A 15,271-nucleotide genomic window follows, 5' to 3' on the forward strand; every position below is an offset into this window, starting at 1 on the left:
AAATTCCAAAAAATCTTGTTTATAAAAATTATTTTTTAGAAATGTAGATATATATATTATATTCGATTATAATTGAGCAAAAATTATAATCTGATTAAAAGAAATTATGAATAAGAAGAAAATCATATGCATTATTTCGTAATTTTAGGAGTAATTAAAAATAGGAATAGTGTTTATTGCAAAAAAAGAAGGAAAGAAAAAGAAAAGAAAAAATGAATAAAAGGGAAGGAAGAAAAAAAGAGACAAAAAAAATGAAATAACAAAAAAGAAGAATAATCTGTTACTTAAAAGCTCTTTAAACTTACGCTTCAAAAAAGACTCATGTCAATAAAAGAGTATAAATAAGGAATAACTTTTGTTAAGCAAAAGCTTTTATTTGTTAAAAAGCTATATATATATTATATATATAAGCTAAATATATATTATTTATATAATATATATATAGTATAACGAATTAACACCATCGTATTATGAATTATTAAAGAAAATAGTGAATATCAAAATTAGATTTCGAATAAAAATAACAAATTAAAAAAAATACGAAAATATTAATATTTCGGAAATTTTTATTATTATCCGATACAAAATTTAATCTAATTTAAAAAAGAGATATATTTATAAAGAAATTTTTCTCAATAAAATTTAAACAAAAGTTAATTTAATTAGAAAATTAAAAATTTATAAATAATTTTACATATTCAAAAAATATTTTTATATGCTAAAAATTATCATATAAAGTAGAAAAAAAATTTTATTTTTTATTTTTCATTTGATTTTCAATTTATAATGATAAAATATTACATTAAACATTTGAAAACATTTGATGTTTTCAAATTGGATTAAATATTTATAATTGAATATACAACTGATTATTGTAAAAGAAAGTATTGTATTATAATAGCTTTATTTTCTATATTTATCTTTAAATTATAATGAAAATCTATCTAAATTGTTATGAAAACCAAAATATTTTTCTTTTTCTTATTGAATTGTTTTATTTTCTATTAAATTTTGATTCATATATACATTGATATTTTTACAAATTCTTATTCTATTATTTCTAATTTATAATTTATAATATTATTTGACGTAATCCTAATATATTGCTAAAAGCATTAAAATCAAAAAATTAATCAAAAAATTTTGAATATTAATAAAAAGAATAATAAATAAATGAAATGATTTTTCAATTTTGAAATATATATATTAAATTAATATTATTATTAGCAATGTCAAAATATCATCATCACTGATTCAACATTAAATTTTTCACTTTCTATTCTTAATATCCAAATCTCGATATTACTGCTCTCTATCTATAAGAATAATTTAAAGCAATAAAATAGCAATAAGAGAAAAATCAAAAAAATTAAAAAAAGAATAAAAGAAAATGTGGATAAAAAAAAGAAAGTGATAAAACGAAAACATAAAAATGATGAAAAACGAAGGGAAGAGTAAATCAAAGACCGGGATGGTGAAATCAACGAGAAGCATTAAGCTTCCGAGGAATTGCAAGGTCAACAACGAACTGGTTAGTAATATCTATGCAGATAGAGATGCAAATAGGTTTGTGCATGATTATACAATGTGTTATAACATTTCCGCATTATGCGAATGGTTGGACCGCGCCCTGAGCTTGACATAATTATTGTTGTCCCTTCTCTGCATCGTTTGCTTTTCTCTCTTGTCACTATGCTCAATTCGACGTATGATCGACGAACATAGATAGTGAAAAGAGGAATAAAGAAACGATAGAAAAGAAAGAAATAGGATAATAGCGACAGATGGAAAGCTGTGAATAGAATGGAAAAATGAAGAGAACAGTACTTACCTGTGATCTGCAATGCGTTGGCTCGGCTTGACTGATTTGTACCAATGCAGGAGCATGAGGGTAATAGTGCAACGTGGTCACAAGGGGTGTATCTGGTACGAGGGTTCCTGTCATCGAAGTCACAGTCTGCAATGCTTTTGTTGATTCCGTTGAGGCTATGAAATTTAGAATTTCAATATTATCTAGGAAATCATTTTCGTCAGGCATCGATGAATTTCTATATAAATATTTACTTGATCATTGTCTTAATTTTCATTGACGTAAGATATATTTTTTTTTAGATAATATGCATGATATATATTTTATATAATTTAAAAATTTATGGAAGTTAAAAAACAATTTATTTATTATTATTTAAATAAATCAAGTGTCATTTTTTTTATTATTTAATTTATGATTAATTATCTCAATTACTTTAGTAAAATAATTTTAGACTTCTATGGAACATGGAAATATAATTGTATGAAATTTTAAAAATTTCAAAAATGTTCTTATTTTTTTATTTTCTATAGTGAATCCCAAAATTATTATAAATATATTTAAAAAAGAAAACATTAATTGAAGAATTTATAAAAATATTTTTAATACTTCTTTGTTAGTATATATATATATATATATATATATATATATATATATATATATATATATATATATATATATATATTGTTAATATATAATATACTAAGAAAGAATTTTTAATAATATTGTTAAAAGAGCAGTGAAAAGTAAAACCGAAGTAAAAAAGTATAAATGTTAAATTTTTGATTTAATAATGATTTTTATCATTAACAAATATTAATTGCATTTCAAAATTAAATTGATAAAAGAATTTTAAATTTATTTTAAATTTTTATAATTAATTAAATATCATCTAATTTTTTACATTGGAAAATATTAAAATATTTTTATCGTAATACAATTCGATCGTAATACAATTGTTATAATCTATAACAAAACTTTCTATTGTGATAATTAAAATACAATTTCTTTCTATTCAATTCGTTACATGCAATTTAATTTTATTTTTTCTATATACATTCCATCAATAATTTAATTCAAAATCTTTATTTCAAAAAATATGTATGACTTACTGATTATAGTAGTAGGATTGGTGCCACAATCTGCTTCTATCTTGACAATAGGTAGAGTATTCTGCTGTTTTCTTTTACTTTCAGTAAGGACTAGCCTTGCGCCACCGATATCGCTCAGGAGCTGAAGAGATGGTGGTGGAGGCGGAAGCAAAAGAGATGGTGGCGCAACATTTCCATTATTATGATTCGAATAATTTGGCCATACTACTGCTTGTTGCATTTGTTCTATAAAAGGAAAATCATATTTTTCAAAAATATAAAAATTATTTAGAAAAGGGGATAAATTTTTATGATTTTGAAATATATTGTCAAATTTAATATTTTAAACAAATATTTTTATACATATATCCGCCGCATAGTTTATCAATAAAAATATTTTTAATCCTATATATCATAGATAAGCAAAATATTGTTTTGAAAAAAATACATATTGAGGATTAATCTCTATGAATCAAATGATTATATCAATGATTTTTGTTTTGAAAAAAGACAAGAAAATATACAAAGAGTGAGTGAGATAGCAGCAAATTATAAAGCGATCGAGTGAATAACAATGTTATTCTTTAGAAAATAATTCTTTAGAATCTTTCTCTATTATTAAACAATTTTGAACAGATATAAAGATTGTACTTTCTTACTTTCATGGATTTATCACTCATTCTCGAATCTCTTATTTTGCAAACGATATTAAATAAAGAAGTGGTAATTTAAACCGATGTGCTTATTTCGAGCCATACGACTGTTGCTTTTTTTGGAACAATATTGTATATAGTTTAAAGTTAGCTTCAATGACTTTGATGTTTATATAAATAAGTACTATGTTGTAGATTATTATATATTAATTTAATCAATTATATATTAATTTAATTAATTCAAAAGATTTTAATCATTTTTCATTGTTAAAAAATTATTCAAAATTTCAATAAACTATGTAATTTTTTAATATTTTACAGATGAAAATATTAGATTTGTATTAAATTAGATTATAATTTTGTTTTTAGGTTATAATTTGATTTAGATAGTCGCAATTTTATCTAACCTAACCAAACTAACTTGAAGACATAAAAAGGAACCGTTATTTTAGATTATCTTTTATTGAATTGATGTCAATTAAAGTAATGTTAATAGAAGAAGAAACTTATGATTCTTTTTTTGATATTCGACTGAATTAATTTAAATAATATTGATAACAATATATTATAAATTGTTATTATTATCTATTATTCAAATTAATCTCTTATTTAAATTAATCTAATTTAATCTAATCTTATATCAAATCTAATCAAAACTTATTTCGAATCTTAAAATACGATATACAATAAATATATTCTTATGTGTATTTTGAAATATATTTTATCGAATTTAATGAGGAATTCTTTTCCCAAATAATTACTCAATATTCTTTATATATAATTCCTTCATTAAAAAAAAAAGTGTTTCAGAAATAAGTCAAATTTTTATATTATATTTTACTTTGTTTAAGAATGGAAATAGGATCAAGAACTTTTTTTATTTGAAATATAAATATAAATATTTTTTTTATGATAAAATATTTTATTTTATTTTAAAAAATGTTTAAAATTTAACTAATTTTATATTGCAGTAATATAATATGCATCACAATAATATTCTTTATAATTTTCATTAGCTTGTTTATATCAATCTAATCATGTTATGTTAAAATGAAAATTACTAGAACTGTAATTATCAAACATTTAAATATAAACCTATTATTTTATGATATAAATTATTTTCAATATCAAGATAATTTGCTCTACTGCAATTTACTCTACTGTATATTTTATTTTTAACTTAAACATTTAATAATTAAAACTATTAAAGAATTAAAACTTCTAATTCTTTTCATTCATATTTATTCATATAAATTTTGAGATGAACAAAAATATATTTTGAAAAGAAAAAATTTTCAGATATGTTTATATTTATATTTTTTTTTATTATTGTATATATTATTGTATACGGCACCAAAATTTGAATATTTATATATATTTATTTTTGAAGTATTTAAATACTATAATGCATTTAATATGTCGTTTCAATAAAAAATAATTAAAGTCGTTTTCATTGATATATCATTTGCATATATTGCTTTTTTTTAATTCGGTTTTTTAATATTTTTGAAAATATTTCATCATTATCTTATAATTAATATTCAATTTGTAAAAATTTCTCATAAATTTCTTCGATTTTCTGGCGTATTGTTTCTCGGTTTGTGAGAAGAGAGAGTTTTTAATGATGTCATAATGCAGAAAAATTATTCAATTTAATAATATTTATAATATTTATTATATATAGGTTTAATGATATATAAGTTTGATATATAATAAATTTGATATATAAATAATGGAATTTAACAATTATCATTTAATAAATCATTATTTATATTTATATACTTGAAAATATGTATATATTAAAATAAATTTTTTTTTTCAAATCTTTATGAATAGATATATATATTGAATTATGAATATATTATGAATATATATATATATATATATATATGCCTTAACTTAACATGTATTTTTTTATTTTTAAGATTAAATATTGTTTTTTCTAAATTATTAAATTATAACAAATATCTAAATATGCATGTACACATGCATATATAATAAAGTTATGTAGTAAATCTATTTCAGCAAATAAATATCTTTTTCTTTTATTAGAATTATTTTTTTTCTATTATTTATATTTATATTATTTCTATTTATATAAAAGAATAATTTATTAATTTTATTATAAACTTTTCAACAATTCTAAAAAACAAAAAACAATTATTTCTTACGAAAAAAAAAGTAGTTTTCTATCAGGATAATGTACAAATGGACACATTTTTTTAAATATTTAAATATTAAAATTATTATAATTTAAGATAGGATATTTTATTTCACTTATCATATTTATTTGATTTTTAATTTACATATTTCGTAATTGTCAAATTCATTTGTTATCAAAGTTAAGGAAACATCTTGAATATTTTAATATAAAATATTTTAATACAAATAATAAATAAATATTTTAAAAAATTAAGAATTTTATACATTAAATAAAAAAATTAAGATCATTTAAGAGATGATAAAATACCATAGAATAAAATGATTTATATAAAATGTTATATATACATCATTAAATAAATATTTTATATAAAATTATTAATTTTATATAAATTTATATTTTATATAAAATTATTAATATTAAATAATAATATTTAAATAATATTCTCATAAAGAAATGACTATAAGCTTATCATAATTTACATTGCATTTAACATACCAGCCGCATGAATAAGAAGAAGATGACCCGTTGTTGGATCTCTAACCAATTGTAGACCACCTTGAAGACCAACACCCATCTGAGGAAAACCAACTGGTTCCATTGGCATCGCTGTAACATTTTTGAATGAATTAATAAATTATAATTAAAATATTAAATTTAATATTAAAATTTTGCTTTATGAAAATAAAATGAAGAATATATATAAATATATATATTTTTAATCAAAATTTTATCAAAATATATATATATATATTTTGATAAAATTAATTTTACTTATTAAATTTTAATTGATAAATAATTTTATATGGAAAAACTTGAATTTACAAAAAAATATTATAATTACAAAAAATTTCAGAATTTAATTTAATAGAATATGCGAAGAATAAATTTTTACTAAATAAGCAAAAATATTTATTGATTTAGTATTCAATTTAAATGATAAGTATACAAAAAATGAAATGAATATTAAAAGAATTAGCACTCTGATAGAACATAAACTAATGCAATGTTTTCACTATATTTTGAAATTCAAAAAAAAAATGTTATCTTAAATTAAATAGAAAGTTCCATTTATTTAACAATTTTTTTACTAAAAAAAAAAATAACAAGAAAAAATAATAAAAAATTAAAAGATTCTCAGTGCGAACAATAAAATCTCGTTCGTTTTTATATCTACGATAAAATCACCACACATACGTCGTTTTCATCCCTTTATTCCATATTGCCTGCAAATTTCAAACCTTTTTCCATGGAAGAATTTCCCAATACTTCGCTGTCAACTCAAATTAAAAACCATTTTTTATCGAGCACGGAACGAGGTCAAAAGATTTTTCGTGGCATTGCGTCATTTCTTTAATCGTGATCAAGAAAATCAACAGACGGATCAAAAATGCGAGCAAAGAGTTAAAAATCGACAATTTGAATGCAAAGGTTCGTGAATGATTTAGATAACACGAAAATGTCCAACACGAATATACATAGATGTTATTCGAATAAATGTCACTCGGTCACCGAAGGAGGTCACCCTTACAAACAAGAAATGAATTCTATTCGAAATTGCACTGTTTGAAAATGTTGCACAACAAAATTTATATATTGTTAGGAAATTATTTTGAAATTCTTTTTTGTTTTATATATAGTCGTGTTAAATAATATATGAAATTACATATAATTTCGTTATGTATAATTAATATGATCGATACATATGAATCGATATATATGAATCGATACATATGATGAATATATCAATACATATCAATACATATTGAATATACAAATAAAGAAAATATTTATTTTATTTTAATTTACAATGATAAAATTTAAATAAAAAATTCTGATTAAATATTTCTTATTGATCACATCTTGAAATCACATAAATTTAATAATTTTTTAATTAAAATTAGAATTACTGGTTAATATTAGATGAATTTTTTGTTTTTTACAAATTAAGATTTTTTTATTTTTACAATTTATCAAATATTTATTATCAAATTAAATAATAACGACTTTTCTGCTTTTATATTTTATATTTGTAATATAAATAGAATTTACAACTCTAACTCAAAACATAACAAGAAAAGTAAAATAAATCTTCATAAATTCATTTATACTTGAAAATTTTGAAATATTACTATAATATTAATGTAATAACCAATATTAATGTTTCTGTTAATTTTTTAATGCTTATAAGAAAAATGCTATTTTAATAAAACCTATTTTAAATTCTTTTATTCAATTTAATTAATAAAATTTTTTGAAAAATTTCGATTTTATACGATAAATTTCGATATTATACGAAACAATCAAATATACAATAAAATACTCTCTTTCAATTATTATTGAATTTATTAATGAATTATTAAACAAAAATACGGTCATTATTATATATTTAAAATAAACGTACAATAGATTATAAAAAATATGAAAGATATCTTGCATTTATTGTTATATCAATTATACATATATAAAATTGTTTAAAATTTTCTGATAATTGTTCAAACTTTTAAGCTCATTGAAATTGAAGAAATTATTTTACAAGAAAACCAAAAACACAAAAAGAAGTGAAAGTTCAAATTAAAAATAAAATAATTAGCAAATTAAGTGAAAATTATTTTTTGAAATCAAAAAAAAATCATTATTATTAATAATTCATTATGTTTATGACACAATTATATTATATGCAATGAATTCTCAAATTTCGAATACATTTCGTTCATATGATCTAAATTATTCTAATTTTGAATTAAATTTCTTCATTTTAAATAATATAAATTCAATTAATTAATTTCAAATTTCTAAAATTTAAAATATAAAATAACATTAAATGTCTATTTTAAAAGATCATATTGATAAATAATGATAAAACAAATTCAATAATTGAATGTTTTTATTTATAATATATATATAATATTTTATAATAATTCATTAATCAATTTTTTATATTAACAATATTTGAAACTTCTAATTGATTATCTATTATTATTTGCTTTTTCTTAAAGAGATATTTATCTAATATATAATCCTAATATTATTTATTTTTGTGTATTTTTTTTTAATTTTTTAGAAATTGTCATTATTCTCTAAAATCTATTTATTAAACAGATTGATATTACTATAGTCTCATAATTTTTTTGATTTTTGAGTTTTTATTCGAGTTTCAAAAGATTCTCTTCATATTTTTTGTTTTTTTAAAATGTTCAGACTTTAAATTATTTGAAATTGTTTATTGTACTTAAAAAATACATAATCCTGAACGATTTACAAAGTTATTAAAAATGATCACTTGACAAATACGCATTCGTTATGCGTTGGATATTTCTATTCCAATCAAATGAATAAAATTAATTGCGGCAATTTTTTGGAAAATCCAAAAAATTCTCAATGTCACATGAAATAAACAATGCGTTGAATGCAACGATGAATGGAACGCGATGACGCACCGAATACCAAAAGATTTCCTCAGCTTAACTAAATGGCGGTTACAGATTTGTAAATAAATATCCGATTACTGAAGTGATTTATTTCGCCATGCAATTCACCGGAGAATTAACCAAAAAAAAGCGAATTCGGTGATTGTAATAGTACTAATTCGTGAAATTAGGAGTAAAGCTTTAGTAAATGATAAATTCGACAAACTGCAAGTTTTTTACTTTCCCCTTTATATTCAATTATATAGAATTAAACTTGAATATGAAAATTTGATACATTTTTTATTTAATACGTAAATATATAATAAAGAAAAAAAAAAGAATAAAAAAGGAGAATTTAATTTTGAACTAGATTTGATACAATAAAAATATTATTAATAATTAGTTATATATTTTTAAAATTTTATAAACAATATCTATGAATTACTAGATAAAGAATAAAAAATGTATTTAATAACAATTTTTAATCTTTTCGAGATAAATTTTTCTTTTAATTTTTCAAACTAATACATTTTTATTAGTATTTATTTCAAATTTGTAAATATTTAAAAATGTTTTTAAAAATTTGAAAAATATTCAGTTATTTATCATTTAATTAATTTTTTATATCTATCAAAAATTATAATAATTTCATTCCAAAAATTATCTTGATAAATACATACTATACTTATATTTTAAAAAATTTATTTTAATTAATTTAATATTTTAAATTTTTATTCAATCTTATTTTATCAAAGGAAGCAAGTATTAATTCTATATTACATATATTCAAATAGAATATATTTCTCAAAAATTATTTTATTTAGACATTATCCATATTATCCGATTTGCATATATTAGCTTTTGATATTTTTTTCTATTTTTCAATTTGACAAATAGATAAAAATATTTTATTGTACACTATAACAATAAACTTTTTTGATTGTACTAATTATATATAAATATCAACATATAAAACTCAAGCAAATTATGATTATATATAAATAAATGTTAATCTCTTCTTCTTTTAGAAAAAAAGCATTTTATACATTACAATATTATAATAATCCAAAAAATGATTCTTTCAAAAAATAAATATATAAAAGAAAAAAGGTGTTCAGTACTCACCTGCAGCTGCAGCTGCAGCAGCCGCGGCCGCTGCGGGGTACTGCCATAAGGTTGGCGGCCATGCGGCTGTGGCCGCGGCCGTGGCGGCGGTTGCTGCGCTTGCCGCGGCACCGATGCTACCCAACGTGGAATTTAGGCTGGAATTCAGGCTGGAATTCAGGCTCGAGCCAAGAGCGGCGTTCAGCGAGGGTGCAAGAGCTCCCGAGGGAATGGCAAGGTGGGCCGGTCGGTCTTCCCCTCCAGGTCCTCCGCAATGCACCAGGGTCGCACCGCCTACTGCCATGGCCGTGCTCGAACCTACCAACAGGCCCAGTCACATGCATTTCTCTTCTCACAATATTAAGTTTAGAGTCTCTTCCGACACCATAAGTACGCTTATTATTACTTTGCTATATATTCTGATAATTGATGTTTTTAAATGATTATCATTGAATATTGATAATTTGAAATATTGAAATTGAAGAAAGATTTAATAATTCTAATTTTAATAAGTAAAATAATAAGTTATTTTAAGACATACATACAATATTTAGATTAAATTCATAGAAAATTTAAGAAGTGATTTTAAATTTAAAAATTAAAGAATAAAATAGAAAAATTATGATAAATAATAGGTATATAAAAATATTCGTTAAAGTTTATTTCTTAAATTTATAATTTAGATAATTTTGAATTAAGTGAAATAAGATAGTTAGCAAAGTGAGACAGCTTTATTTTTATTATATTTTCATCTTGTTTGATTCAATGTAAAGTTAAACTATTTATAATTTGAAAAATAAATTTTAATAGATATTTTTACACATTAGCTTTTATTATTTTAGTTCATAAAATTATCCTTTAAATTTTCTATCTTTTTTTTTCAAACAATCTATCTTTGTATTAATCAAACAAATATCTTTATCTTAGGAATATATTAAATTATATTATAGTCTGTGCAAATTTCTAATTATAAAAAAAATTTAATTCTCACATTCAAAGTAAAAAATATATTTATTATTATTATTATTGCTATTATTGTAATTATTATTTCATTTTTATTCTTATTTTTTCAAACAATGAAATATATGAAATAATAATGTTTAATAATATAATTTATTCTATTTATTCATTTTTTATAAATGATTTTTTTTCTCTTTTAAAAAAACAAGCAATTTTAAAAAAAGCATTTTTTAAATTAAAATTTAATTTTAGTTTACAAATAATTTTTTTTCTAATTATAGAAACATAGAATTTGTGTAAAAAAAATATATTTAATTTTTGAAAATGTATTTAAATTTTTATGCAAATATTTAACTATAATTGTTTCTACTTTTTATTTATGACTTACTATATTATTATATAGTATATACTATATACTATATACTATATACCTAATACTATATACTATATTATTACTATAATATAATAATATTACTATTTCACAATAATATTTATCTATTGATTATCTAATTTCTTTAAACTCTAAGCAATATATTTATTTAATAAATATTTTAATTGTAAAACTTTTGAACAAATTTGTACTCCATAAAATGTTTCCTTTTTTTTTTAGAAATTAAAATTTCAACAAAGTTATTAATTATTTTAATAAAAAGTAGTTCAAAATGAAATAAAGTTTTATAATACGATTTTTAAATCATTATTACCATTCACAATACAAATTATATTTTATTCTCTAAGTTCTTTATTAAATCATTTTCCACTAAATTATTCTCAACCAATAAATCAGCATTTCGTATTCTAAAATATTTATTATCATCATTTGTTTTCATTTAGTGATTTGCGAAATCGATAATTATATATTAAAATATATATAAACATAAACACAAATATATATAAACATAAACAATTCATGAACAATGTAAAATATAGTGGTGATTTTCTAATTGCCCAATCTATTTTCATCTGTATAGAAATATTTGCATAGAAAATGTGTCAAAAGTGTTACAAACTATTTTCTTAAAACTTAATGAAGATATTAACTCGAGTTTCTTATAATTAAATGATAAAAAGATTACAGAGTAGTTAATTTTTTAATATATAACAAATCCTCTTCAAACTTATTAAAGAAAAAAATCTCTTTTCTTTCCAATATTTTCTTAATGCAAACTGATATTAATTTTTTATATTTCTTATTAAGATAGCTCTTATTGTTGAATAATATTTATATCAGTAATATATATCTACATATAAATCATTTTTTTTTATTCAAAAAATTTACTTCAGAGAGAAACTTCGAATAAAAAAAAACAAAATAGTTTATTAAATATTCAAAATGATATCTTTAAGTCTCCAAGATATTAAATTTTTTTCAAATGCTCTCCTGAATGATTTGAATATATATAATCAAAGAATTATTAAATCTATATAAACAATATTCTTGTATCTTTTTTAATATTATTAAATTTTCGATTTGTTGTATACAAAAGATTAGTTACTGTTATCACTTAATTATACCAAAAATGAAGTTGATATTTTTGTTAGATTTCAATAAAAGTTTACATTTTATTTTACTACGTTTATATAACATACAGGCCAAATAGAATAGTGCACAAAAAATACTATTTCAGCGTTATGTGACAATGAATGGCTACAACGAAGATTTCTATCTTTTGTGTTAGATGAAACAGTCATTTTTTTCCTCATCTTCATCAGTCATCTCCTTTTATTTTCATCTTAACTATGATTCATATCGGAACTGGTAAAAGATTATACCTGATATTACCACTATTCATGATCGATTTGAATAAACTGCTGAGTGTACTTTTATCAAGTATGATTTTAAAATCTTTAGTAATCTTTTATTTTTTTCATAGTAATCATATGAATTTTAAAACGAAAAGAAAAATATAATATATATAATAAAAATAAAAATATTGAAAAATGAAAAACTATAAATAATTATAATTAAATAATAAAGAAATAAAAAGAGATAATTTTAGATATTTTATAAGATAATTAATGATAAATTCTATAATTAAATGATAAACAAATTGAAAATTATATTTTTAATAAATATTTTCTCTTTTAATTTTTTATGGAAATTCTAATTCTTAATTAATCTCTTAATCTATTTCTTATATAATTTTATGTTATAATAAATATAAAAGAAATATAATAATATAATAGAATAATATAAAAATAGTATCTCGAATATTATTATTAATAAAAAATTATTTGTAAAAAATGTAAAATATTTTATATCAAAATTGAAAATTATATTTATCGTTTCATTAATAGATGAAATCAAATTTTCTGTTTCAAATTAAATTATTTCGTTAATTGATATCAAAAGTAAATAAGATTCATAAAAGTCTTTTAATTTTTTAAAAAATTAAAATTAATTAATGTTTGTAAAATAACATGATAAATGAACGCGAAATCTTTTCTAATTTTATATTCAAAAAAAAAATATCAAACTTATAAACAACAGTTTAATGCATATAAATATTTAAAAACTTTAAGATAATTTTAAAACTGTATTATCATACAATTTTAATATAATACAATTTAATAATATAATAATATAATAATAAAATAATATAATAATATTGTATAATAATATACAATTGAATTATTCATTATCCGAAATAATGAACATTTTCATTTTATTAATCGAACATTTTGTTATTTGAATTGTATATTATTTCTATTCACAACAAGCAAGCATTTTTTCATATCCTAATAGTGAAAATAAAATTAATTTAAAATTGATGTTGAATATGTTCATATTATATATACTTATAATATATTAATGTTGTAATATTTGAGAAATTAACTGATTGTGTTACGAAATTAACAAAAATATATAATATTGAGAAATCTATTGTTATTAATATTAAAAAAATAAAAGAATGAAATAGAAAATTATTTAAAAGTTGCATATTTCCTTTATATTAAAAAATTTGTACAATTTAGCAGTTGTTCTTAAAAAAATAGAAATTCTAATTTCTTTCTAATAAAAACAATTTTCAATTTTTTTGTAAATAAGTATATTATTTTCTTCAAAATGTACAAATGTACAAAATGTAAATTCATGTAAAAAAAAATTCTGTTTTATTATTTGAAAATTCTTTAATTTAAAAATCTTATCTCTTTATCAGTATAGATAATAAAAGTTTTATTGTAATATCAATGACGTACATAATATTTTAAACTTTTCATATTATTACTTTAAAAATTAATTTGCAAATAATACATTTCCTGAAATATCCTTAACTCTACACAAAAGTAGAAAAAATATTTTGTTAACAAGTTACTCATTGACAATTTCGAGCCTCTCAAATAAACTCGATAAAAAAAAAATACAATCTTTTTCCCTATAAAATTTTACTTGCTTCATTTCTATCCGACATATTCCTAATATCGGGAATATTTCTACCCCAAAGGAACGGATAATACGTCGATATATGCCGATGTATGCTGCCGCGATTCCGCTGCAAAATTATTCACGTCCAGAAAAATTCCGCTCTCATCCACTTCTCTCGTTCCACGACGAGCGATCTGTAATACGGCTTAGTCGTGCGAAAAAGTATCGATATTCCACGCAATGATTGGATATCCTCTGATAAGGCTCGAACGATCGCCGTAGAAACGAACGGATAATTACTACCGATCTTTCGAAGACGAGATAAGAAGAATCTCGCGCGACACGGCTTCATTGAAATCAATAGACAATTTGTATTTGTCATATGATCGTTCTTATTCTCGTATCGTCTAGTATCGCACAGTTATAAAACCAGTGTAGTTATTAATGATTATCGATTCACTTCTTGATAATATATTACGCTATTATGTATTATATATTACTATTATGTATTATATTTATCAAATATATAAGATATTGAGATTTGAATTCATTAAAGAATAAAAAAGCAATAAAGTGAACACATATTGCATTATTTAAAATGTCTTATTGACAAAGAATAGTTCTTTTAAATGGCTTCTTTTAAGTAAATACAATAATAATCACGATTCACTTATTGATTGCACTTCTTTAAAAATTTGTAGATTAATTAATTTAT

The 15,271-nt window shown here is 20.3% G+C and overlaps 1 protein-coding gene across 14 annotated transcripts in view; it reads right to left on the bottom strand.

The window, feature by feature from the left end:
- The window catches only part of LOC108002523 (uncharacterized), a 315,743-nt gene that overhangs the window by 20,391 nt on the left and 280,081 nt on the right, over window positions 1-15,271 (bottom strand). For all 14 annotated transcript variants that reach the window (XM_062077705.1, XM_062077704.1, XM_062077710.1 and 11 more), the window contains 4 exons: window positions 10,251-10,547; window positions 6,214-6,324; window positions 2,923-3,147; window positions 1,832-1,986 (listed from right to left, as the gene is read on the bottom strand). In XM_062077705.1, the coding sequence (XP_061933689.1) occupies window positions 1,832-1,986; window positions 2,923-3,147; window positions 6,214-6,324; window positions 10,251-10,547 (788 nt within the window). The remainder of the gene's footprint in view (window positions 1-1,831; window positions 1,987-2,922; window positions 3,148-6,213; window positions 6,325-10,250; window positions 10,548-15,271) is intronic.

The sequence above is a fragment of the Apis cerana genome, linkage group LG7 (assembly GCF_029169275.1).
Source record: "Apis cerana isolate GH-2021 linkage group LG7, AcerK_1.0, whole genome shotgun sequence".
NCBI lineage: Eukaryota > Metazoa > Arthropoda > Insecta > Hymenoptera > Apidae > Apis > Apis cerana.